This window comes from Ictidomys tridecemlineatus, chromosome 4 (assembly GCF_052094955.1).
Source record: "Ictidomys tridecemlineatus isolate mIctTri1 chromosome 4, mIctTri1.hap1, whole genome shotgun sequence".
NCBI classification, from domain to species: Eukaryota; Metazoa; Chordata; class Mammalia; order Rodentia; family Sciuridae; genus Ictidomys; species Ictidomys tridecemlineatus.
The window spans coordinates 209,029,533-209,052,209 of NC_135480.1; the positions used below are offsets into that span (position 1 = coordinate 209,029,533).

Consider the following 22,677-nt stretch of genomic DNA (forward strand, 5'->3'; position numbering starts at 1 on the left):
GGGTGGACGTTGAGAGGGCTTCTGGGCAAGGCTGTACCCCAGCAGTGGGCAGCTCCGGGGTTCCACCCCAGGCACCAAGGCCAGCTGGGCCACTGAACACTCCACCAGGGCACCCCGCCAGAGCTGAGAGAAGGTCTCCTCCTGCCCTGGGCCAGAAAGCTAAGAATGTGACTCGTGCAAAACCCTCATGTCAGGCAACAGAGATGCTTCTGGTGAGGCTGATTTCCAAACCCTTAAAGATGGTTCCAGATAAGCCAAGTTGTGACAAGACACTCAGAGCCAGTCATGACTTTTAATGCCGCAGAGAGCCACATCACCTCCCTTAGGACACAGAGCAGCAGGCTTCCAGCTGTGAAAGAATCTGAGAGCAGGCCCTTCCTCTCTGGCTTTCCTTGAGGGCCTCTCTGGCTTCCCTGGCTGCTGGGCCAGCCTTGGACGGGATCTGCTGGACGCAGGGAAGCTGCTGGCAGGATCCACACTGGGGCAGCCCACAGACTCTATCTAGGGGGCTTACCTGCAGATGGCTCTTTTGCTTCCTGTGGCTTGGGCTGAGCTCTGGGGGTGCTCCCCTCCACCTCTGCAGCCTGCATCTACAGGACAGGACAGAGATGCCAGGGATGCAGGTCACCAGGAGAGCAGCTGCCGAAGACTGGGAGAGCCAAGAGGCCCACTGGCACCACAGGGGCAAGGGCACGTGGGCATCCAGCATCCCAACCAAAATCATGCTGCAGGCTGGCAGGATGGGGGCCCCAAGCAGGCAGGGCTGGGGAAATGGGGAAGAGGCTTCCTGGGATTTCATACGGGAAAGTCTGGGCCTGGCAGCTGTCCGAAGCTCAGAATGTTCAGCACGGGGACACGAGGCTGCTCCCCAGGCTCTGAAGACACAGTCCTGAGAGTCACAGACCTTGGATGGCCTGCAGGGAGCCCCAGACCTGCAGACGAGCAGAGCCAGCTGCTGGGGAAAGCTTGACACAGCTGCCTGTCCCTCTGTGGAGCCCAGAGCTCTGTGCACTAGCCGCCACCTCCAGGGACGACACGGCTGCTCCTAAAGGTTTTCCCTTGCACCTTCGTCTCCCCCAATCACAAAACTGACTCCCCTCTCCTCTTCCCAAACCTCCTCTGATCCCTCTGCCCATAGATTCCAATGTCCCAGAGGCACCGGCTCCACCAGCACCCCTCCAGACTGTGTGCCAGGGCACCCTGGGGTTCCAAGACATTGCCCAGAGGCCACAATGGGCCTGAGGATTCCCGTGAGCTGGGCCCCATGCCCCTCTGCAATGCACCACCCACACGCCCATGTCCATTTGCTTTCTAAGGTTTGTCTAAACTTGTGTCACTGCTTTGAGACCAGCACTCTAGCTGGAGGAATGTGAGAAACTGGAGAGCCAGAGCCAGCAAGGAGGGTGGGGGCCCCAGGCTTGCCATTTGGAGTGAGGGGAGAGACCATCCCTTTCACAGGCCTTGCCTTGGAGGCCACGTGCAGAAGGCAGGATTGTGTCTTGAAAGATGTGTCCGAGTCTTAACCTACAGAACTTAGGAATGGGAAGTTATTTGAAAATAAGGTCTTTGCAGATACAATCAAGGATCCCTAGATGAGATGGTGCAGGAGTTAGGGTGGCCCTAAATCCAATGACTGATACTCTTAAAAGAGAGAAAAGAGAGGAGATAGACACTGAGGAGCAAAAAACGACATGGGAGAAAAGAGACACGGGAGAAAGGCCACGGGAAGTCGGAGGCAGAGACTGGAGCGACTCGGCTGCAAACCCAGGGACATCTGGAGCCAGCAGGGGCTGGAAGAGGCAGGAAGGACCCTCCCGGGAGCTTCTGGAAGCAGCGCAGACTTTGGATCTCTGGCCTCCAGAAAACCGCCCTATTGTTCAAGCCACCGAGCTGTGGAACTCTGTCATAGCAGCTCCCCATCCCACCCCATCACTGACCAGAGCGGGAGGCTGAGGCCCAGGAGGGGAAGGATGTGGTAAGTACAGATGGGGCACAGGCTAGGTGGCCATGCCAGCTGCCCTCAGGACTGGTGCATTGGGACAGAGGAACTTCTTCTGGAGGAACCAACAGCAAACAGGCCAACCCCTGCCCTGCCGTGTTCCTGCCTAGAGGCTCAGTTCTGAGCAGGAAAGATGGCTCCCGCCAGGCTTGGCCCTCTCTCTACCCTCGCCTGAAGCTGGACATTGCTGCTGCCCCTGGCTGGTCACTGTACCTGGCCCTGCCTGGCAAGTCTCAGGCCTCACTGGGGGCAAGCCTAGGAGCTCTGAGCAGCTGCTCCTGTCAGAAGCCCTCTGCAAGCAGGAGAGCCTGTTTGGGCATCCCTCTGCTGGCACCCAGCGCCCTGTGTTGAAGTGTAGCATGGGGTGGCCTCCTGCAGGCAAGCCCACAATGCACTCTGCTAGCCACACACCCAGCCTGGTGGGCAGAATGTAGTTCTGTCTGACCCCAAGCTAATGCAGCTCCCAAGATATGTGGAGCCCAGTGAGCCCGTGACCATTTGTCCTCAGCTGGCCGCTGCTGCCATGCCCAGCTACCTTGGTCCATTTGGCTGCCACTCTCCACCAGTGGGTGGCTGGCTTCAGGCGTGACCTCTCCCCATGCAGACCTTGGAGGCTGCAGGTGACCATCAGCATGGGAAGCTGTCTCAGGGGGTGCCTCCTCCAGCTGCACAGAGGGAGGCCTGAAAGACAACAGAGGGCCGAGGTGACTGCCCACCCTGGCTGCTCCCACCCACCATGCCCACCCACACCACAGCAAGTCCCTGTCCCAGGAACAACCTCCTGCCACATCTAGGAGCACCTATGGCCAGCGGCTATGTGGAAGGCAGGGGCTGGTCCCTCCCTACGCAGAAGCTTTCCAAGCAGAGCCTCTTGCCCACAGATGGGGCTTCTGCAGTGGGGTACGTTGCTGGGATGTGGCTGGGAAAATGTCTGTCTTCCTCCCCAGCAGAAGGTCCATAAAGGTTTCTGCATGGAAACCAACCACCTGCCTATGGATCAGCACTTGTGGGTGCACAGTGGGCTCTGTCTGGATCCTGGGAGGCACAGAGTACATCCATGCCTGCTGCCAGGCACTGGGCACCCATCCTACCTGCCTAAGCCACACTGACAGGGCAGCAAGAGCCTGACCTGGCACAGCCTCAGGCAGCAGGAAGGGAGGGATGCCAGGTCTCCAGAATCCTTCTGGTTAAGAACAAGGAGGTAAGCCTGCTCTGGAACATTCTGCTGCTCTCTCAGTGTCCCTGGCAATACATCTGCTGCCCTTGTCCCCACAGGAACCTGCACAGCTCACAGCGCCCACCGAAGGTGGCCCTGAGAGTGTCCCTCCCAGATTCACACTTGGGCAGGAGGAGGGCAGGACCAGATGGGTTTGTGGAGGGTGGTGATCAGCCAGAGATGCTTGATGCTGGCTGCCCAGGGAGGTGGGGCCTCTAGGGTCCCTGTCCACCTGTCCCTCAGGGCAGGCATGGAAGCTGACCTGGATGGAATGGAAATAGGCCCTTCCAGAGGCACCTCCCCCAAAACCCTTCCAGCGCCAGCCGGGCTCTCAGGTCAGGACCTGTAACCCCTCATCCCCTGTCCTTGTCTCTCTCTCGCTCCTCAGGGACACAGGGTCAGACACTTGCTCACGGATGCACCCAACCCCCAACACTCACAGTCAGACACGGGGAACCCAGCGTGCCTGTCTCCGGGCACCACCACCTGCTCTGGGCTGGGCTTTACCTGAGCCTCCTTCCCCTCTGTTTGACTCTCAAACAGTGACTAGCTTTGCTGCTGGGCTGAGGGAAGCCCCAAGGATGGGCTCAGCCTGGTCTCAGGGTTCAGAGCCATGTGGGAGCTGGCAGCCCTCCTCCAGCCCTCCAGACCCCAGGGGCCAAGCAGTGGAGTCCGCCTGGTCGCATCTGCAGATTCCCAGGACTTGTGACTGATAGCACTGGGATTACCTGGCAGTTCCTGCTGCAAACTGTCCTAGAAGGAAGCCCCTGGAGCTGACGACTGGGTGAGCAATGGCTTCCTAAGCTGGGGGAGGTCCCCAGGCTGGAGATAGCTACTGGGGCGTGGCCAAGGGCATCCCTGAGGAGGCTGCCCCTGGGAGTAGCCCCTCCTGGAGAGAGGATCTCCCTCCGTGTCTACCCCACTCACAAGGTTGCTGCTTGGAAGGCGGGTTTTGCCACTGGAGTCTAGGGTCGCTGGCCCTGGGGGCGGAAGTGCAGGGGAGAGGGCCTTTAACCTGGGAAGGAGGCGGAGCATTTCTAGCATGGAGAAGCCAGGAAGCTCGTGATGGGAAAATCAGTGCTGTGCCCATGGCCAGCCCTAGGTCGGGAAGCACTGGTCATCAGACCCCACCAAGACTCAGCACCGGCAGAACTTCTTGTCTCCCGCTGCAAACCAAGTGGCCGTGTGGCCATGCTCAGAGAGGACCTGGCCACCACTGGCCACAGAGCACAGCAGCCCTAGGAGGGCGTCTAGAGGCCCAGGCTGCCACACGGTGCTATCTACTGCCCCAGTAAGCCATCCACCTTCTCTGTCCCCCATACCCCATGGCAGCCCTGGAAGGCCCCACGGCCAGCCAGAGCCAGGAAAGCTGCTCCTCCCCTGGAGCCAGGGCAGCTCTGGGCAGCCGGCAGGAGCAGGCTCCCTGGTGCCCTCGATGCCCCTCACCCACCCTGGGGGGCTGAGTGAGGTAGGCCCAGTGGCAGCAAGCAAACACACAGGCTTTTAATGGCAAGTGTCAGAGCCAGGGCCTCCTGGGACCAACTCACTGTGAGACTTTTGAGCATTCAGGGTTTCTCTGGGGACATTGGCTGGTGGGTCTGTGAGGCCTGGGTGCTGTCAGCGGGCAGAGGTCTCCCTCCAGTCGTTGCCTAGGCTCAGAGCCCTTCTCTACGGTGGCCTGGACTTCAGGGCTGGAATTCTAGGAAAGAGCAGAGCGAGCCTCATGAGGCCACCCATGTCCTCCTGGGAGAGCAGGAGATAGGCACATGTAGCAGCAGCCACAGCAGGACAGCACACAGCACCGTGGAGCCCACTGACAGGTGCAGAAAGGAGCCTCAGAGTGGGTGCCCTTGCCCCAGGCTGGCCAGGGCACCTCCAGTGAACCCTGGAATCAGGCTGCCCATGGTCCTGCAGGCCGGCCTGGGGCAGATGCTTCAGAAAGCCTAATTCATTCAGTCCTGGTCCCCACCCTTAAGACCTCAGTCACCCCAATGTAGAGAGGAGATGCTCAGGTGGGGACAGCACTTAGCTCAACCAGGGGCAGCCCCTGCCCCTTGCCACAGCCTATTCCAATCTGTCAGCTAGTGGGGAGGGGAAGCTGGAGTCCTCCACCCCAGGACACAGTGGCTGCTAGGTGCCCAGGGGCTGGCCTCCCTGAGGAGCTCCAGGCCATATTCTCCTTCCTTGGACCACAGAGGTCCCCTACTCTGCCCCTGGCTGGTCACTGTACCTGGCCCTGCCTGGCAAGTCTCAGGCCTCACTGGGGGCAAGCCTAGGAGCTCTGTCCCTGCTGAGGAAAGACCGGGGCACCTCCACCTCGACCCGTCCTCCTCTCCTTCCTGATGGCTCCCTGCCTCTGCCGGGGCCTTTCTCCATGCCCTTGGCCTGGAGTACCAGCCACGACCACTGGAAGTCTCTCTCCTCAGGCAGGGACAGCCAGGGCACCTCTGCCAGGAAACCTTCTCGGGGGGCATGCCTAGCAGGTCCCTCCTACCCTCACCCATGGAGTCCCTTTCTACCTGAGGTGACAAGCATTTTTACAAGGGACTTGCACACTCACACAAAACAGCCAGGGGACAAGCATCCTGCACCCAGATGAGAGCACCCACCTGTGGCAGCTGGGTCTGTGACCGCAGCTCCTGACGAGGGCAGGTGGCAGAGCTCTGCACTGTGAGGACGGCCTTCTGATGCTGTGCGAGCTGCTTCCTGTCTTGGTGCATGGACAGGTGAAAAGCCCTCAAGTGCTGGATTTCCCTCTGCACCAGCCAAAGAGGACAGGTCAGACAGGCATCCCAGCCCACAGCAGCTCCCACATGGAGGGAGGGGGCAGAATTGGCCAGGGGCACCTGGGGCACCCTGACCTCACACTGACAGCCTTGCATTCCCCTCACATGCCCCTTGCCAACCCTTCCTGCTCAGCTTCTTGGCTGCAAGTTTGGCCAAGGTGGCACCAGCCAGAGGCAGGAGGGAAGCAGAGGACTCAGCCTCCCTCTTCCTGGGTTCTGGGCGCTGCCCCACCTCTGCCCCTTTATTAAACCTTCCCAAGCTCCAGGAAAGAGATGCTACTGTTCAGGTGGGAAACTGAGGCCTTGAGATGCAGGGCCACTTGCCCAAGGCCACACCAGCAGGAGGCTGAGGCTGGCCTGGAGCCAGCATAGGGGCCTGCTCCATTTCAGCCTTGTTGCCCCTCAAGCTATGGACTCTCTGAGGCACCACGGAAGGTGCCCCAGCTGTGGTGTTGGGTAGTCCCGTCCCCAGCCCCGAGGGGCAGGACACCTCCGTGTTACCCCGTCTGGGCCATACCTGCTCTTTCTCACGCCTGCTGAAGGCTCGCTGCGGCCTCTCCAACAGGGTTTTCTGCACTGCCTGGGGCCGCTTTCTCAAAGCCAGACACCTGGGAAAAGAGTGCGCCAATCTGGAGGATCTGTGCAAGTGGACATCGAAAGCCACAGACGGGGCCAGCCCAGGGTGGCCAAGTGCACCCGTATGCCCTTCTGCAGACCAGATGCTAGGACAAGTAGTTATGCACAGCAGGTGTGAGGGTCTGGGGTAGTCCAGGCTGTCACTTTTCCCACCCCTCACTACCTCTTTGGGGTCTAAGATACAGAGGCTGGCCAATGGCAGCACCTCCCACCTGGGGACCCAGCACAGGCTGGTACTTCTCGGCAAAGAGAGGCAGGCCTCCACCGGGGGCAATGTCAAGAGGCTTCTGAATACATGCTTGCTGAGGAGGCTGTGCCACTTCTTTTTTGAGGAAGGGCACAGGGCACTGAATTCAGGTACAGCCACTGAACAACATCCCCAGCCCCTTCCCCCTCCCCCCTTTTTTGGTATTTTATTTAGAGACAGGGTCTCACTGAGTTGCTTAGAGCCTCGCTTTTGCTGAGGCTGGCTTTGAACTTGTGATCCTCCTGCCTCTGCCTCCCTAATCCTCCTGAGCTGCTGGGATTACAGGCGTGAGCCACCACTTTTGGCACAGGGCTGTGCCACTTGTAAGAACGCTCCTTAAGAACATCATCTCTCGGGTGTTCCTTAGGAGGGAGAAGAGGACTAGCTGGAAGGCCCGGCAACTGCACCGGCCAAGGGAGAGACAGCTCTGGAAGCAGTCCCCCTGCGTGTTGAAGAGTCACATGGTGACTTGGCATCTCAGATGAAAACTCCGCTCACAATCTGTATGTGCAGCTTAAGTCCAGTGTTTCTGTGGCCACGCATTTCCCTCAGCAACACCAGACAAGGGTCACTTGAAAACAGGCACAGGCGTATGAAACATGATATGTCAAGAGCTTTGTAATGTTTTGAACAACCAATAAAAAAAAAAAAAAAAAAGAAAACAGGCACAGGCAGTCTCGGAGGCGAGCTGCGAGGGGTATTCCCGTCTCTCTTGTTTGGGGTGCTTTACTGCCTTACCTAACACCTGCGCAGTGTTCCCCTACAGCCCGCTGGACCAGGAGGGGCGGGGCCACGATGAGGGCGGGGCCACCGGGAAGGCGGGGTCAACCCGAGGGCGGGACCTTCTAGGCGCACCAGGAGAAGCAGGCCACGAAAGGGGCAGGGTATCCGCAGCGGGGGTTTCGGGGCTGGGCCAGCCAAGCAGGCGCTCACCCTAACTCGTGCTTCATGCAAGCCAGCTGGGCACGTTCCTTCTCCTCGAGGGCCATGTCGCGTAGGCGCTGCAACTCGGCCTGGTGCAGTGGGCACAGCTTCTCCTCCTGCAGGCTCTGCTCCAGCATCCCGACGGTGAAGAGGCTGAACGGTCTGGAAGCTGCGGCATGGGCACTTCTGGGCCTCGAAGCGTTCCCCTGGGGCGAGGCAGATCCACGCAGCCACGTCACCGCCAAGCATCTAGGCCAGTCCTGGGACCCGTCTCCAGGAGCGGTGCCTATCCCTGGGGAGGAGGCCACCGCCTCCAGGAAGCTCTTCAGGACTGGCTGCCGCGCTCATCCCGTTGCCATGCCCCTCTACCCTGAGAGGTGCCCCTCCCCACTGTGAGCTCTCTGAGGGCAGGTGGGGTCATCATCGTGGCCTGTCCCCACCTGTCACCCAGGGTGGAGGGCCCGGCTGGGGAGGCTGTCAGCTGGAAGGGTGGGTGATGTGATGGCAGGGTGAACTGACCAGCAGGGCCCAGTGTAGACCCCAGTGCACTGGTGTTCCCTGCCCGTGCTCCTCACCCCCACTCTCCCTGTACCTGGTGGGTAGGGCTGTCCAGAGGGCAAAGCCTGGTCAAAGGCAGCTGGGAGGGGGCTGGGTCGGGCTTTCCCACCTCTGAGAGAGAGAGCAGGCAGTGCCTGGGTCAGTGCCCTGTCCAGGGCCTTCCTACAGGAGGGCCTCCCAAAGGTAGACTGGGCAGTTTGGTGGCCCACCCACCCCCAACTTGCAACTTCACCAGCATCTCATAGGGCCACAGAAGGGAGCCGTGGCCAGCTTTTTCCTGATGTGAAGTTCTGGGGTTTGACCCCCCAATTGAGGGAAAGATCAGACCAAAAGTTGAAGAGCAGAGAGATGACAGCCCAGGCGCCTTGCTTCCACAGAAGGGGACACTGAGGCCAGAGGGGGATGGCTCCCAGGTCCAGCCCCAGCAGAGTCCAGATTCCTGGCTTAAGGAGCTGCCTGGCTGCTGACCTGTGCTGGCCATCCTGCTGTGCTGGGAATGGCAGAGAAAGGACCCTCCCTCTACTTTGAAAAGATCATAGGGACTCTTGCTTCCCACCAGGAGACATGGGATTAGGTTTTGGATTTACCATTCCATCTGAAACAACTAAAAAAATCTCATGTTATGCTTGTTCACACACGAGAGAGGATGGTTCTCTATGCGCTGAGTATCCGACAGTGGAGCACAGTGACCACTGGTAGAAAAGTGGCAAGGCCTCCATCGTCACAAGCCCTGGGAGTTTCCAAGCTGCAGGGAGGGAACCCAGCCGGCGGGACACCTGAGCAGAGTGGTGGAGCTGACCCTGGAGAGACCAGCAGCTGCAGTTGGTGGGACAGACTGTGAGGGGAAAACCTCAGGGGTAAAGAAGCAGCCAGGCTGAGGCGCAGCTAGTGGTGGAGCGCTTGCCTAGCCTGTGCAAGGCCTGAATTTGGTCCCCAGCACTAAAAATGAAATAAAAATAAAAGCAGCAACCACAGGCCAAGGTATTCAGGAGGACCAGGAGGCTGAGACCAGTCAGGCGAGGAGCTAGTGACACCTGGCTCACTGGGCAGACAGAACTTTCTTGCCTTGGTTGTAGGAATGACTAGCTCCAGGCTGAGCACGGATCTGGGTCTGCCTCATTAATTACGAACGCAAGGCCTGAGAGGCTCAGAGTAGTTCAGACCACTGCATTCCAGAGCAAAGCTTCTGAAAATGCGAGGAACACAGAACACCTAGACCCCACAAGGAAGCATGCATGGCGTCCAGCAGTAAGCAATGCAGCAGGGGCACAGCCAAACCTGGCCCGGGCTTGCCAGTGTTGGACTGGCAGAGAGTAGACACAGTGCATATGTCTAAAAAGTTAAGTGGAGGGCTGGGGCTGGGGCTCAGCGGTGGCTACCTTGCCTGGCATGTGTGAGGCACGGGGTTCGATTCTCAGCACCACATATGAATAAATAAAGGTCTATCAATAACTAAAAAAAATATTTAAAAAAAAGTTAAGTGGAATCAAGGAGGACATGAAAAAAGAAAAGTTTCAAAGGAAGCTTTTACTTTTTTAAAATGTTTTTTTGTAGTTGTAGATGGACACAGTACCTCTGTTTTTTAATTGTTTATTTCTATGTGGTGTGAGGATGGAACCCAGGGCCCCAGATGTGTGAAGCAAGCGCTCCACCACTGAGCCCCAGCCCCAGCCCCTCAAGGAGGCTTTTAGAGACAGAAACGATAGCTGTGTTCAGAGCCCTCGGTGGGTTCCAGGCAGATGGGCATCAAGGACGCAGGCCATAGGGAGAGGAGTGGAGGGAGCAGGAGAAGCATTTGAAAAGCAGAACTGCAGGTTTGCACCTGGGTCTAAGAGTCTCAACACACACCTGGCACAAGAAACATGAGGAGAACCACACAAAGCACATCGCCACCCAGTGCTCAAGACCGCAACAGATGCAGTGGCAGAGGAAAAAGCAGAAGTAGTCACCTTCAGACCAGCAAAGGTGCCAAGGACAATAGGCCACGTCCTGCCCCCTAGTGTTGGGGAGGAAGCCGAGGCTGCCCAGTGCTCCACCAGTGAGCTGCACTTCCAGCCCCAGGCAATGTCTTCAAAGTACTGAGAAAAAGGTGTGCACCCGACTCCGAGGGCAGCAGACCATCCGACAAATCCCGAGCCGTAATAAAAGTGTCACACGTTGTCCTTGTCGACCTCACTGCCAGAAATGGTTTCCTTTCAGGCAGAAGGAAAGTAACAGCGGGTAGAGATCCAGACCCATGCCAAGGAATGGGGACACCAGAGACCAACAGGACAACTGCAATTCAAAACCCACAGCAGGGTCATCAACTTTAAATGAGATAACAGCAATGCGCTGTGGAGTCGGCGACGTATGTGGATGAAATGTTGGCCACTCCCAGCCTAAAGTGCAGTGAGAGCCCTGGCTGTGGTGAGGTGGAGGAACGTCACCCACAGGCAGAGCAGGCCTCCCGGTGTTCCCCAAACCAGCACTCAAGCAGCAGGGAGCTACAGCTCACAAGCCAACAAGAGAGACGAGATGGAATGATTTTGAAAACACTGTTTAATGCAAAAGGAGGCAGAAAAACTAGAGAAGTAAGTGAAGGACAGACAGCCCGCGTAAGACAAGCAGCAGGATGGGAACCAAAGCTAAGGAGGTGGACGGTCACTTCCTCGGTGGGCAGAGGAAGCAGGGCCGGGTTTACAGAAGGCAGGGTGTGAGTCCGCTGCCCGCAGGAAGCACTCGCAAAGCCATGCAGCAGATTCAAGGTGGGGGTGGGAAGGAGGACCCAGGCCTAGCTGAAGCCCAGGGCCTATCCTATTGCTGCAGGCTTGGGGCAGAGGCCTTGGGGATGAGGAGGGGTTTCCTGTGGGGATGGGATCAACTCATCCAGGACACCAACAACCCTGAGTGTTTATGTGCTAAACCACTAGAACTGCCAGGAGAACTGGACAGACCCGGTCACAGCTGGATATCCAAGGACACCTCTCAGTGACCCTCAGGAATCCAGGTAGGAAGCCTATGGGGGAGTGGATTTGAACCCCACCCCTAACCAAGTGACTTGACTGGCATGAGCCAACTGCAGCAGGGCGCACATGGGACAGCTCCCAGCACAGACCATGCCCCTGGCCACAGCCCAAGTCTCGCCCAGAGCAGAACCAGGAGGATACTTCATGGCCACAGGAGGAAACCAGAAAGGGCAGAGGAGCCAAGCCCCAGAAGGAGCACCTGTGTTGGGCTGGTGCGCTCACAGTGGCCACGGCCAGCTCAGCAGAGCTAAGAGCTCTCCCCAGGTTTTGCCATGCCACCTGGGCACCTGCGCAGGTCATGCAGGACACTCACCTGCAGAAGCTTCCTGACCTGCCCCACTGGCTTGTCCTTCCTCAGGCACGTGGGGGCCCAGGGCGGCATCTCCACCCAGGGTTGAGGGTGCTCTGTCAGGTGAGGAAACCCAGCAGAGATGAGAGTCATCAGCATCAGACCTGCAGTGGGTGCCCTGCCCCTCCCACAGGTTGGGAGGGGCACTGTCCGAGCCTCAGCCTCACCTGGTTGAGGGCGAGGCTGGGCCAGATAATGTTTGTGGCTCTGAGTCCCCAGAGATCTGCAGCTGCTCCAGCTTCGAAGCTGTCCCTGGCCTGGGCTGGGCTGAGTCTTTCTCCATCAGCCCCTGTGAGGACAGGGAGGGGGTGCAGTAGCCAGGTCAGGCCCCAGAACCATGACCTCGCATGTCCATGACCTCACGGCCTGCTTGTCCATCCTCCAGTGGAGGTCCAGCCTTCTCCTGTCCCCATAGGGGTGGAGGAGTGGCGTGCCCAGCAGATGCAGAGCAAAACCAGGGCTGGGGGGCGGCCACAGCCAAAGGGGTGAGTCTGGGGCATGGCACCAGGCTCTGGGGACCAGGAGGGAACTGGCCCTGAACCCCGTGACTGTGATGCCAGAGTGCAGAGGAGGGAGGAGGAGGTATGACGAGGGGACAGGAAGGAGAAGGGGCAGAGGGAACAGGGCCAGGTGCCTGTGCAAACTCACACCCACGTGCACGCACCTCTGGTTCTGCTACTCTTCCTGGAATACCCCCCAAAAGTACTGAGCGTGCCTCCCTCTAACAGTCCCTGGACACTGACAGCCCAGAATGAGCTCCTTCCTAGAAGGCTGTCACATCCAGCCAGGTCCTGGCCATGGGCTGGGTCAGTGCCCCGCTGGACTGAGGACCAGCTTCCCCTTCACAGGGCAGGTGCTGAGCTGCCTAGGCTACGAGTGCTGCCTGTCTGGTGGGGTGACGTGAGTCTGGGGTGGGTGGCTGCCAGAGTCCCTGCCTTCTGAGAGTCCTGCTGGGGGTCTGCGCACGGCACACACCTCAGGTCATGAACTCTGGGCTCCAGCAGGGAGCCCTTGGCCTGGGTGCCTAGCAATCCTGGAACGTGGACAGGTGGGTGGCTGGATGGCCATCTGTGACCCAGCTGTGGTCCCACCACGGTCCCCTCAGTGTAGGTGCCCAGGACCCAAGTGGCCAGGTGTGTGGTTCTCAGCTGAGCCCTCCTGCCTCTGCAGCACCGTGGGCAAAGGCAGGGCTCCGGTTCCCAGTCAGTGTCTCTACCCAGCCCGTGGCCCTGCACCAAGAGAGCGGCATCTGCTTTAGAAGGGCCTTGGGCTGGGATGTGCAGGGGCAGCACAGGGGACCAGGGAGGGGTGGCTGCCGACCTTGAGCTGGTGTTTGAAGAGCAGTTCGTCCAGGGCCATCTGCGTCTCCCAGACTTCATGTTCCGCCTGCTGCTGCAGAAGGGCCAGTCCCTGCGCCTGCTTCTGCTGGTTCAGCTGCATGAGAGCCCAGGCCTGAGGGTTCCCGGGCAGGCCACGCCCTGCTGAGGACTGGACTCGTCCTCAGAGGATCACCCTGCGGCTCCCAAGCCTGGGCAGGACCTGTGTCTCCAGACCACCCAACTGCCCTCCCATCCTGGCCTGGGAAGGCCAGGCACCCTGGTCAGCCTGTCTTCCCCCACCGCCAAGCCCCATTCCCTGGCACTGGGCGCATGGCAGGTGACAGAGGACCTCCCTGTTTCTAAATCCTACAGTTCTGCTCAGCTCGGGGACAAAGGCTGGTTCTGGCTTATCCCTAAACAGGAGAGGCCTAAGGAGACACATTGTCATTCGGCTGACATCACGGGGGTGGGACATACCTTCAGTGACTCAAGAAAGCTTGAGGACTTCTGCTCCAAGTCAGCCAGGTGCCCGCTATGTGGGTCTCCAGCAGGCAGGCCCCCAGGCTCCTGCTGACCTGTGGACCATGGAGGAGGGGGCAGCTGAGCACCAGGAAACGCTCTTGGCCTCTTTCTCCTCGGGGCAGCCTCAGTGCTCCACGGCAGCCTCTCAACCTGTAGGGAAACTGAGGTACAGAGGCCAGGAGGGCAGGTGCCCAACTCCAGGGGCTGGTTGGCACCGACCCCATGAAGAAGAGCTCCTTCTTCCTTCTTCACAGCCCCATAGGAGGACACAGACAACTGCAGCACCGTCTGTCCCCCAGGCTGGCTCTGCCTAACCCCGACCATAATTCCCTCCAGGGCCAAAGACAAACAAAAACCCCTCAACAAACAAACAAAACCCCACAAATGCCCAACGGGCCATTTGCAGAGACAATAGGAGCTACCAGACAGACCTGGGTCAAGCACTTGCTGGGGAACCTCAAATCACTGCCAGGACCTTGTGGGGCCACGGAGCTCTCTACTTCCCCGGCACGAGGCCCCAAGATGGTACGACAAATGCCCAACAGTGTCCATATGGAGAAGAATGAGAATAGACCCTTGTCTCTAACTCTGCACAAAAGTCAACTCAGAATGGATCAAAGACCTGGGAATCAGACCAGAAACCATACGACTCCTGGAAGAAAATGTAGCAACATTCCAGCATTTAGGCACAGGCAACGGCTTCTCCATAGGACCCCTCAGCTCAGGAAATAAGGCCAGAGTTAATAGATGGGATGACATCAAATTAAAAATCTTCTGCCCAGCCAAGGAAACGGGAACATGAAGGGAGAACCCACAGAATGGGAGAGAATCTTTGTTAGCTCTCTTCTGACAGAGGACTAATATCCATATTATATAAAGAGCTCAAAAAACTTTATACCCAAACCCCCAAATAACTCAATTAATAAATGGGCAAACAAATCAAACAGACACTCTCAGAAAAAGAAATACCAATGACCAATAATTGCTGATGATGTTGAACATTTTTTCAACATCATTAGCCATTAGGGAAGTGCAAATCCGAGCCACAGAGATTTCATCTCGCTCTAGTCAGAATGACCGTCATCAAGAATACAAGCAAGAATTAATGCAAGAGGAGGAGGAGGAACAGGAATTCTTTTACCCTGCTGGTGGGACTGTAAATTAGTTCAATGACTATGGAAATCATTGTGGAGGGTCCGAGGAAGACTAGCCCAGACCCACCATGGGGAGGAAATGGAAGATGGGGCGGATCTCATGAAAAGCCAAGGAAACCAGTGGAGGGGAGAGACCACGGGGTGGGACGCAGGGAGGGAGGGGGAAATGCTGGGGGGTGATACTGACCACATTGTGCTGTTCTATTGTGTGCTGTGTGCGTGTGCAAATCTAACAGCAGATCCCAACCACACATGAAAAGTGTGGGAAAAGCCCTCAACAAACAAAACCCACCAATGCCCAACAGGCCCGTGAAGACAACCAGGTGGGTGTGTGAACACAGGGGCAAGTCCTAGGGTTCTTCTTGGGGTTTTCCAGATTGTCCCAGAGTGTGGGCCCCCCCCTTGGTTATGAAGTCCCCAGAGGCAGCAGAGGCGCTTTTCTCTTTCTGGTGGTCCCCAGGGACCAGCCCTACTGTGTGCCATTGGTGCTCCTGCCTCACAGAGGCGCAGCCAGGAGTCCCACTTGGGCTTCCCACAGTCTGCCCCTGCCTTGCCATTGGCCTGGGTCCTGGCGAGAGCTGGCAGAGGCCAGGGGACAGCCAGCCCAGTCCCGGTCTCAGACCCTCTGGTTTGGATGATGGAACCCGCCTGCTGGCTGCCGATGAGCTCGTCATTGCTGGTGGGATCCCTGCCACCTGCCCAGAGAACGCAGTCTTCCTGCAGATTGCAGCTCAGCTTCTTAGACCTGGAGCAGTTGAAGGGCTGCAAACAGTTATGCCAGTTCCTGAGCATCGCCATAGCCGCAGAAAGGGACCATGTGGAAAGTGGGATGCTCCCCAGGGCCCCCTAACTGGCCACAATATGCAGTGAAGACACTTGCAAACTTCTGGTTTAGGTGCCGGTGTCTACTTTGAGCTAAAACTCCTTTGCAAAAGAAGAAGATTTCATATCCTTTGTTTGGGGTCCCCAAGGGAAGCTGGAGCTAGAGAAGGTGTCCAACCCTTAGCCACCCTCCTGCAGGGACCTGGAGCTTCAGAGGCCCCAGTCCCCCGGGTCTCCCAGCCACATGGGAGGGGCAGCTCCTGGTCACCTCTGGCCATGTCCATACCCCCTAATAAATCACTGGGGAGACTCGGCTGCATGCCTCTGAGCTCTGAACCATGATCCAGGAGAAAGTGAGCTGTCCCTGAGCAGGACAGCCCCCTCAGTAAGCAGAGGATGACCTCGGCCTCCACCTCCATCTCCTGCTGTTGGACAGGGGGCAAGGAGTTAGGAGAACACACCCCACCCACTGCCCAGTGCCTGGTCGCCCGAGGGTCAGTGGGGTGGCTTCGTGAGGACTCCACACTGGCACTTCTGCTGCTGCTGCTAAGCATGACCATGACGATTGGGCATGAGCTCAGTCCTGGGGCCTGGATCCAGGGGTCACAGCCCCCCAAAGAGCTGGCAGGATGCCCTGCCCTCAGGCAGAGACCTACAGCATCTCAGAGCTAAGCCAGAGACAGCCACACCTGCTGTTCACATTTAAGCTTAAAGGAAACAGGATGTCAAATTCCACTCTCCAGTCACACTCCAAGATCCCAGGGGCTTGACTGTCATGTGAGGCTGGTGGCTGACAGGTTCTCCCTCCTTGCAGGAGGTTCTATTGTGCAGCGAGGTCTAGGCTGGACTCTACAAAGTTCCACTAGACAGCTCTGGTCTGGGAGAGTCTAGAAAGTTCCCTCGGGCAGTCCTGGTTCCAAAGGTAAGAGCTAGAGCTGAGGGACTCCAAGTGACCCATGGGGCTGCTGACACCTTCTTCCCAGGCGTGGTGAATGAGGTGGAGGCATGAGTCAGAGGACCACTTGCTCATGGGCCTAATCCTGCTCTTACCTCTTGGAAGATCCTGGCCAGGAAGTGGCCACCTACTGTGGTCAGGAATTTCCCCTGACCCTCACACAAAGGCCAACCTCTGTTCAGCCACTTAGAGAGGACAATATGTAAATCCAGCAAAGGCTGGACAGAGCGCTGGTCCTGACCTACCCCTGGGTTCCTGGGCAGCTCACGGCCACTTCAGGCCACACTCTGGGGAGAGGAGGGGCCATGCTCTGGTTTGAATGTCCCCTCCAACACTCATGTTGACATCTAATTGCTGTGACAGCAGCATTAGGAGCTGATCAGTCCTCAGGACTCCACCCCCATGAACGGAATAATGAGGAGAGTGTCCACGTGGAGGGTGGGTTCAGCCCCTTCCTCTTCTCCGCCACGGGACAGCTCAGCAAGGAAGCCCTCACAGGCTGGCACCTTGCTCTTAACCTCCGGCCTCCAGAACACAAGGCTCTAAGCTCTGTTTCCTCATAAATCATCCCACCTTGGACTTTCTGTTAGAGAAGCCAAATAAACCAGACAGGTGGGAGGTGGGCTGGGTCCTCCTGGCTGTGGACCCCCGTCCATGGCTCTCTGTCCCTGGCTCTCAAGGCCCAGAATCCCAGGCACTGGGTGTTCTGACTGGCTCATCTTCTTATGCTTGTGTCCCCAAAATGCAAGCATCATGAGGGCAGGGCTCGGGTGCTAGTAGGTGCCAGACACCAGGATGCTCGGGGACAGTATGGAGGAGCCGTAACGCTGGGGACCACAAGGAGCTTTGGAAACTTGGAGCCCAGGAGCATCAGCAACGTTGGCCTGAGGACCAGGTGCCCCCGCCCCAGGCTGAGAGGTCCTCCAGAGCCGAGGGCCTGCACAAGCACACCGAGCCAACACACTCTCCACAGCCCTCCACCAGTCCACAGAAGAACGGGCCTGCACGTCTCTAGGCCCACAGAGGACACACTGAGCAACCTCACTGGGAGGCCTCAGTGGGATGGGTCTGGCCCGTGGGGGTGGCTCTGAGCCTGGGTCTGAGACCCCCTCCACGCAGTTACTAGCCCTGCAGGGGAAGCCTGGGGCTCTGCTGTGCCCGGGGCTTTCTCAGGCCACTGGGCCTCACAGGCCTCACTGCCCAACCAAAAGGTGGGCGAGGTGTGGCCGCCACTGCTCTGGTTGAGGGCCGAATGCGCCCGCCTGCCCGCCTCTCACAGCAGACATGACCATGCTTCACCACCACGTCCAAACCCTATTCTTTCGAGGAAAGTCAGTGGCCACCCAGCCATGAAAGCCTGCTCAGAGTCAGCACGCGGCCCCAGCTGCCCAGGCCTCCCGCTGCCCTTCCTGGCCCAGGCGGGGCCAAGGGCTCCCAGCACACAGCCCAGGCTGCTGCTGGGACCAAGTCAGGGTGTGGGGCAGGCATCCCAACCCCCTCCTAGGCACCAGCTTTTCATTCCTGAGCGCTGGGTGCCTCAGGAAGCTGCCCGCAGGGACCCAGGTGCATGGCCACGGAGCCAGCCCCTGGGCTCTCATCCCCCACACTGGTCACAGCAGGCGTGACAGGAGCACAGAGCAGGCAGCGGCCCGGAAGCCTCCAAAACACTTTAATGCTGAAGGGTGGGTGCTGTCCTCATGGAAGAGGGTCTCCCACCCCACAGGATGTGGAGGGGGTCCCTGGTGGCCACCCCTGGCCACCCGGCCAGCTATCCCAGGACCCGTCTGCAGGCTCGCCCTTACCGCAGCTCCAGGTGCTCCAGGGCATTACCAAGCCTGGCCCTCTGGCCACCGGCACGTCCTCCAGACAAAGGGAGCTGCAGGTGGGGCCCCGTGCCGGCACCCTGCGCGAGCTGGGAGGCAGACAAGCATGGGCGTGAGCGAGGTCGGGCTGCTAGGGGCAGCACAGGGGACAGGGGCCTGGCAGGCCACCCCTCACTTGGCTGAATCTGGGCTCCCCAGGCCCTCAGAAGCCCTCGGAACCTCAGTGTGTCCAGGGCAGGATGGAGGGCCAGAGCCTTGGAAGGCCCGGGCCTGTGACCTGCAGTGCCATGGTGGCACCACATGTGCCTGGCCCCCAGCATGGGCAAGGCACGGGGTCTGCAACAGCCAGCAGGAGCGCAGGTGACCACCTCCAGGCACCGTGGCAGAGCCCCCTTTGCCAGAGTGGCCATCCAGTCACCTCTGCCAGTTATCAAGGGCACTTCCATGAGGCCCAGGGCAGATGGGGGCCACCCATCGACGCTGACCCCTCGTGCCGGGCCCAGTGATTCTCATGGCTGGGAATGGAGTGCTCTGGAGTGCTCTGGCAAGACCCAGGAGGCAGGCCGCTGGCCTCAGAGCTGCCCTCCCTCAGGCAGCCAGCCAGCTGTGCCAAGGGTTAGGAGCCAGGCGGGCCCCTGGGCCTTCCTGGGGTCAGCGGCCACGCAGGGAGGGACGCCCTCGAGCGCTGGCCACGGCTGTTGGGATTAGAGTGTGTGGGGCACAGTGAGTGTGTACATGGCACGTGCAGAGTGTGGTCTGAGAGAGCGTGGTTAAGCACATCCCACCTGGCCTGGTGCTCCTCAGGCACCATCTGTCCCTGGCACAGTGACAGAGTTCGCCCACACCTGTGGCCATGGAAACCGGTGTGTGGAGTGTCCTTCTTTAGGGGTCAGCAGGTATCTATCTCACATGGACTGTGGGCCAGTCCCGTGCAGGAATAAGGTGGTGACCCCATGCCAGCCCCTGCCCTTTCGGGGCCTCTGAGGCAGGTGGCTGTGTGTTGAGGCCACAGGGCTACAAGGCACCCTGGGCACATGCTGGCAGTGGTCTCAGCCCGCGCTGGCCATTGAGCGCTGGGGTTCCTGTGAGGCCAAGGAGACAGTGCCAGCCTGACTCTGGGCAGCAGACCAGCACCTGGGGCTCCAAGGGAAGGGCAAGCCAGGGAGGGAAGCGCGGCCCGGTGTTGTGGGGGTGGCAGGCCTGTGGGCCCACACACACCCTGCACAGCCTGGACAGTGCTCTTTGGAAGGGACAGGAGTGCCCAGCTGGCCACTGAGCTGTCCCTAATCCCTGCTCTCCCAGGGCGCCTTCTGGGGCACAGATCCTAGATATGTGGTTCCTGCCTCTTCCTGTCTCTCCTCAGATGACTGGGCAGGGGGCAGGGGGTCACAGTGCCCAGTGCCTGCCCTGGGCAAGGGTCTGGGCCACTCCTCTACCCTCTGGCCCCGTTGTGGCTGTGCTAGGAACAGCCAACCCTTCTGGGCCTGGGTCTGAGCGCCTGAAGACAGACCTAGCTTGTCCATCTTGGAGCCTGGGGCGCTGAAATTAACTTCTCCAAAAATTCTATGGTCGGGTTTTAGCCCACCCCCTTCTCAACAGCTTGGGGAGCTGGAGGGGCCGGTATCAGAGGAGAAGCCACCCCTTTGCTGCCCCCTGCTGGCCTCAAGATTCCGTGAGAATACAAGCCCAAACCATCCGCCATCACCAGCCCATCACTCCGCGGGGCTGGGACGAGGAGGCACAGGTGAATTTCTGGGGAGGCGGGCAGAGCAGGCATCAGGGGGAAGGATCCCAATAGGAAAGGGCAGGGGAGGGTAGCTCAGCATCACCCCTGCTGGGGTACCTCAGCACCCTCACTTCCCAGAGCACTGGGGGTAGGGAGCAGACTGCTCAAGGTCAAGGGACAGAGCTGGGACTTTAACCTGCCCCTTGTCCATGGGCAGCTCACAAGGAGGGGGCGTCAGGTTCTTCCCAGCAGCACCTGGGAATTGGGGGAGCAGCACCCTTTCCGTGACTGTGGCCCCACCCATCACCCCGTGGCGGCTGCTCCACATCCTAGCCCCCTGGTGTGCAGGGCCAGCCCCCCAGGCCCACTGACTTAGCTGCCAAGGTCGCTGGGGTGACACAGCCCTGCTGTGGGGACTGGGCAGAGGCCGGGTGTTCCTGGTGGACTCTGGCTGAGGAGGCATGCAGGATGCCCAGGCCACGGCTGTCCTCCTCCAGAACCCCCGACCTGCAGCCCCGTCTTTCTGGTGGTGGCTCTACCTTGGGAATCCAGGGTCCTGGGCTCCCTGGGGAGGGGCTGCTCAGGCCAGACTGGGGCCCCTGACCAGGGGCTTTGTTCAGTTTGAAGACAAACCAGGGGTGAAGGGAGATTTTTGGGGTGGCAGAGGAGAGTTTTCAGAAGAAGGGGCCCTACCTTGTCCATGGGCCCTGGGGTAGGTCTCGAGGCCATAGCCATCAGGAGAGCTGAGGTAGGCACAGGCACAGCCATCTTGTACCCAACTATGTCAGACCAGATGGCCCCTCAAGGCCCTCAGGGACTGAAGCTTCTTCCTGGGCCCTGCTGCAGCCTGGGACTCAGTGGGGCAGCAGGGGCCCCTCCTAAGCTTAAGTGGGAGGGGGTCTGGGGGCACAGAGCAGGTACCATATCCCCACAGATGGGACTTCAAATGCACCTTGTGACCTGGACCTGGAGAAGGCTGTGGGCCACGGCTGGGGACGGGTGGAAGAAGGGCAAAGGTCCAAGTGGTCCTAGAACTGAGCCGTGGGGTGTGGGGCCTGGACAGGTAAGGAAGGCCCTGCTCAGAGGCCCCGACAAGGCCAACTGCCAACAGCCAACAACAGAGCCAAGGTGACATGTCTCCCCAGGGTCAGAGCAGCACCAAGGGAGTTTGTGGGTGAGTATGTCCCAGGGACTCTTGACTGCCCAGGGCAGGGCTTGGCTTAGGGACCCACTGCCAGCTTCCCGGCCAGAGCTATCCAGAGAGCCACCCCATGGCGCGGACCAGCATCAGGGCCAGCCTGACTTGGCCCACATCCTGGGAGCTGTGCCCTCCCTGCCCAGCCTGGCTGCACCCAGCTCCCTGGCCTTGGCCCTCGACCAGCTCCAGGGGCACTTGCCAAGGGAGCTGTCTGGGCTTACCTCCCTAAGGGGGCACCAAGGGACCTGAAGGAATCCGAATCTCTCTGCAGCCTCTTCTCCAGCTCCCAGAGTCTCTGTTCCACACCTTTGAAAGAGGCACATGTCATGGCAGGGAATCAGCAGGACAAGGAGCTGCAGGTTAGCGGGGACAGGGACGCCCTGGCAGGGGTGCCCGGGCACATTTTGCAGTGGGCCTAAATGAGCTGCTGTGCCCACCTAGCCTTCAGGCCCCTGGAGAAAGGCAGGGCAGGGAGTGGAGGGCACACGGGCAGTGCAGCAGCCTCACCCCTTCTTCAACCTGTCTTCAGACAAGACAGGGAGGGCAACTACATCATGTGCCACTAGGAGGGCAGCTATTCTCACCCTGCCCACCCTGGACACCTCCTAGCTATGGCCTTCCTCTCCCTGCTTCCAGAGAGGAAACCAACTGATAATGGGGTCCTGTGCTCCTGCTCATGGGACCTCCTGGCCACTCACTGGCCATTGGGCCCAAGGCCCCAGACGTACCTTGGGGCTGGCTCTGGTGGCGGGCCCTTGGGCTTACGCTTTGTGTCTCCCAGCTCGGGTTCCACAGCTCTGGGTCATCATTAAGGAAGCAGGAGGAGGGGATGAGGGGCTTGGCCTGCAGGCCAGCCCAGTCCTGGGGTGTCCCTGTTTCTCTGTTGGGCATCAAGGCACTGGGGCAGGCCGTGGCAGTGAGTGTGAGGGCAGCAGGTGCAGAGCTGGGGCCCACGGGTGGCCAGTCCAGGGCAGTGTCCGAGGCCTCTGCCCCGCGCAGCTTGGTGGTCAGGATGTCAATGCGCTGCTTGAGCACGTTGGCCATGGTCTCCAAGGCCTGCAGCCGGGCCTGCTTGTACTGGAACTGCAGGGGGCCTGAGGAGCCCAGCCGGTCAGCCTCTTGTGGGTCCAGGTAGACGCAGAGCCCCCGGGAGAGGTCCTGGAGGTGCAGGGGGCCCAGGGAGGAAGCGGTGGACAGCAGCAGCGGGGCGCCGGTTCCGGTCTGCAGGGTCTCAGTGTGGTCCCAGGCTCTGTTCAAACACAGACAGAAGCTGCCGGAAGAGAAGAGCAGGCGCTCAGCCCCCGCAGGGCTGCGTCGCTTGGCATGTGCAGAATGGCCGTGTGCAGAACAACAGGGAGGAGTGACTGGCGGCTCAGCAGAGCCCTGTCTGTCACAGAGGCCAGAGAGGCTCCGGCCTCCACAGGCAGCTGGCCTGCGG

General features: G+C 59.4%; 1 protein-coding gene across 7 annotated transcripts in view; it reads right to left on the bottom strand.

The window, feature by feature from the left end:
• The window catches only part of Ccdc187 (coiled-coil domain containing 187), a 65,063-nt gene that overhangs the window by 8,076 nt on the left and 34,310 nt on the right, over positions 1-22,677 (bottom strand). For 4 of the 7 annotated variants that reach the window (XM_040286623.2, XM_078048703.1, XM_040286622.2 and 1 more), the window contains 15 exons: positions 21,968-22,509; positions 21,461-21,545; positions 18,295-18,404; positions 13,517-13,614; positions 13,041-13,172; positions 11,888-12,009; positions 11,685-11,776; positions 8,401-8,477; positions 7,818-8,014; positions 6,519-6,609; positions 5,825-5,971; positions 4,763-4,914; positions 2,535-2,680; positions 802-932; positions 515-590 (listed from right to left, as the gene is read on the bottom strand). In XM_040286623.2, the coding sequence (XP_040142557.2) occupies positions 515-590; positions 802-932; positions 2,535-2,680; positions 4,763-4,914; positions 5,825-5,971; positions 6,519-6,609; positions 7,818-8,014; positions 8,401-8,477; positions 11,685-11,776; positions 11,888-12,009; positions 13,041-13,172; positions 13,517-13,614; positions 18,295-18,404; positions 21,461-21,545; positions 21,968-22,509 (2,198 nt within the window). Of the gene's footprint in view, positions 1-514; positions 591-801; positions 933-2,534; positions 2,681-4,142; positions 4,196-4,762; positions 4,915-5,824; positions 5,972-6,518; positions 6,610-7,817; positions 8,015-8,400; positions 8,478-11,684; positions 11,777-11,887; positions 12,010-13,040; positions 13,173-13,516; positions 13,615-18,294; positions 18,405-21,460; positions 21,546-21,967; positions 22,510-22,677 lie in introns of all 7 variants that reach the window. The other 3 variants (XM_078048702.1, XM_078048701.1, XM_078048700.1) reach the window with 3 other exon arrangements.